A 2,664-nucleotide genomic window follows, 5' to 3' on the forward strand; every position below is an offset into this window, starting at 1 on the left:
CACACACACACACACAGGGGGAAGCTATTATGCTCTCAGGCTGGAGTGTTTTGATGGTATAATTGCAGTGACCAGTGAGGAGAAAGAGACAGAGGGAGGGATGGAACGAGGGATGGGGATGGAGGGAGAGAAAAAGAGGAGAGTGCTGACACTCTCAGCATGCTAATGTTGCGAGGCTCTACCCCCCTCCCCTCTGATTTCATCCCTCCCTCCATCCATCTCTTTGTCTCTCCATCTTCCTCTCTATCTCACATCCTCTGCATTTCACAGGTGCAGCACTAGAAAGAGGGAGAGATGGGCAGAAAGGTAGAGAGGTGGAGAGATGAGAGGAAAAGAGGGATATATAACAGGATGGAGCAATGTTATCTCTTGCTTTCTCTGCCATCCCTCCATCCTCTTCAAGCTCCCCACAATGCTGAAAACAAAGGATGCAAAAAAAGAGAGAGAGATACGGGGGGATGAAAATAGAGGAAGAGGGAGGGTCAGTTTTTCCATCCCTTTAACAATGGAGGGATGATCTCTGCTTATCCTCTAATCACATCCCTCCTTTTTTTCCTCTCCTCCATCCACTCTCTGTTATCTCTTGCTCCCCACAACCCCTCGTTTTTCTCATCTGGTGGGAGAAAGGGTAGCCTTCTCCTCTCGCCGGCCTCCCTTTTTTTGTCGCCTCTCCATCTGTTTGTCCTTCCAGTCCTCCCTCCATCCCTCTCTCCTCTCCAGAGAAGGGATTCTGCTGTATGGCTCCTTTCCCTCTCTTTTGCATCCCACTTCCTCCTCTTTTTTTCTCTCAATCCATCCCTCGTCTTTTGTCGAAAATACCAAAACTTAGCCTTAAAAAGGAGGTTGGACTGAGTCATTTGACTGAAACTCCTGCTAAAGAAACAATTCTGTTTTCCTTGTAGGTGAATTGTTAATTAGATGCATGAAATACATGCACAATTTAGTATTTATTTACTAATAATGGTTTCATGTAATTATATTCAGTGTTATCAGTCAAAAAATACAATCTATTACAGTTCTAATGCATCCTGTAACAATTAACCAGGTACAGCAGCATTAGGCATGGATGGAGGAAACATACCTTGTTACAGGGCATTATGGGAAGTGAAGTAGCTTTCTTTCCGCACTTGCTACAGTACACCTAGTACATTTAACATGAGAAAAGCAGTTTAGTAAGTACTATGCTAAACTGCTGCTTTGCTGCTCCTAATTGCTCAGCTGAGAAAAACCAATATGAGATTTAGCTGATTTATAGGTGATGAACACCGGGAATGAAGAGTTTCTGCACTAGGGGATGTGCAATTGATTTGATCTAATAGCTAACAGCACCTCTCAGAGGGACTGCCTTGCTACTGCAAACCTTCAAACATGCAAGAATTCTTGAATTCTTTTGAGCAGATATTGTGTACTTACTAGCATTACTGGACAGACTACTCATTTAAAAAAAAACAGACTACATTAGTGAATACATCATCACAGCAGGCTGAATAGGTGTAGTTTCACATCAGTTGTTTTTGAAGCCCAGGGCTGTCAAACACTTCAAATTGGACATTTTAGCCCCTTACCTGCAACTCCTGTGCTATACGGCATGTTACTATTTGTCATCCAGACAAATCCTGTGCATTTATTGTAGATGTTGACTTAGTGATTCAGACTTTTGATTAATGAGGTTAGACCAACTAAAATATCCTGGCCTTGTGACCTTGTTATTTTGACCTTCTGATTGTGTAATCCAACAGCTGCCATTACAGAGTTTCACCCACTCTTCTAAACTTTGAACCAAGGAAACAGATATCTTATTGACTTAAATTAAAATCATATTTATTAACAAAAACATTGTTTGTGCAAAATGCAAAATTACTAATATACATATTCATTACTGTATTTAGCAAGAAAACATTGTAAAATGAAGGTAATAATTGAACAAGATATTTATCCATTAATCAGTTAAGTTTACGGTTACTTCCAGTTTCCATATATTTTAATGTTGTGAATCACACATTTGCCACTAAACAAAGGCAGCTAAAGGAACAGTGTAGTGTGTACCTTAAGAGTGTGTGTCTATAGTATGTGTGTGTGCTGGTTAGTTCTGCACCTGAATGAGCTCTGAAAGTTGTGGTCCAAATGAGTGTGTGTTCTCACTGTGTGTGTGCAAGATACTGCATCATAACTGTGCATCTGTGTAAGTACGCTGATGAGTATCTTTATTGAGAAAGTGTGTGTGTGTGTGTGTGTGTGTGTGTATGTGTGTCTGCACGTTTGAGACATGTATGTATGTCACAACCCTGAGCTTTATTGTCTTTGATCTGTCTTCATGTGTGTGAACAGTGTATAAAAAAACACTTGTGTGCATCTAAGGCTCTTGCGTATTTGTGTGTGTAGGTGTGTGAGTGTGTGTGGGTGAGGAGTGCATGTCGACCAGCATCTCAGTGTGCTTCAGATACTGGGCCGTCCTTCTCATTACAGACTCCCTGCGTATCGGATCTGGGTCTCCTAGACAGACAGACACATAGACAGGAAGAAAAAGGTGAGTATGGTAGGCTTCCTACCTTCAGAGGCTGGTAGAATGAGAGTATTATCTGCACATGATGTGAACAATCAACATGGGTTTCAGAAAGCACATTTGAATTGAAAAAGTTCCTTGGCAGCGGTGGGATTCGAACC

General features: G+C 41.6%; 1 protein-coding gene across 1 annotated transcript in view; it reads right to left on the reverse strand.

Moving 5' to 3' along the window:
• Positions 1-1,822: 1,822 nt before the first annotated feature.
• snx15 (sorting nexin 15) overlaps positions 1,823-2,664 on the reverse strand; it is a 7,109-nt gene continuing 6,267 nt past the window's right edge. Inside the window, exon 7 of the mRNA XM_035675678.1 lies at positions 1,823-2,493. Within this exon, the coding sequence (XP_035531571.1) occupies positions 2,354-2,493 (140 nt within the window). The 3' untranslated portion in view covers positions 1,823-2,353. The remainder of the gene's footprint in view (positions 2,494-2,664) is intronic.

This window comes from Morone saxatilis, unplaced genomic scaffold (assembly GCF_004916995.1).
Source record: "Morone saxatilis isolate NCDOM2014 unplaced genomic scaffold, NCSU_SB_2.0 Contig4, whole genome shotgun sequence".
Classification (NCBI taxonomy): Eukaryota; Metazoa; Chordata; class Actinopteri; family Moronidae; genus Morone; species Morone saxatilis.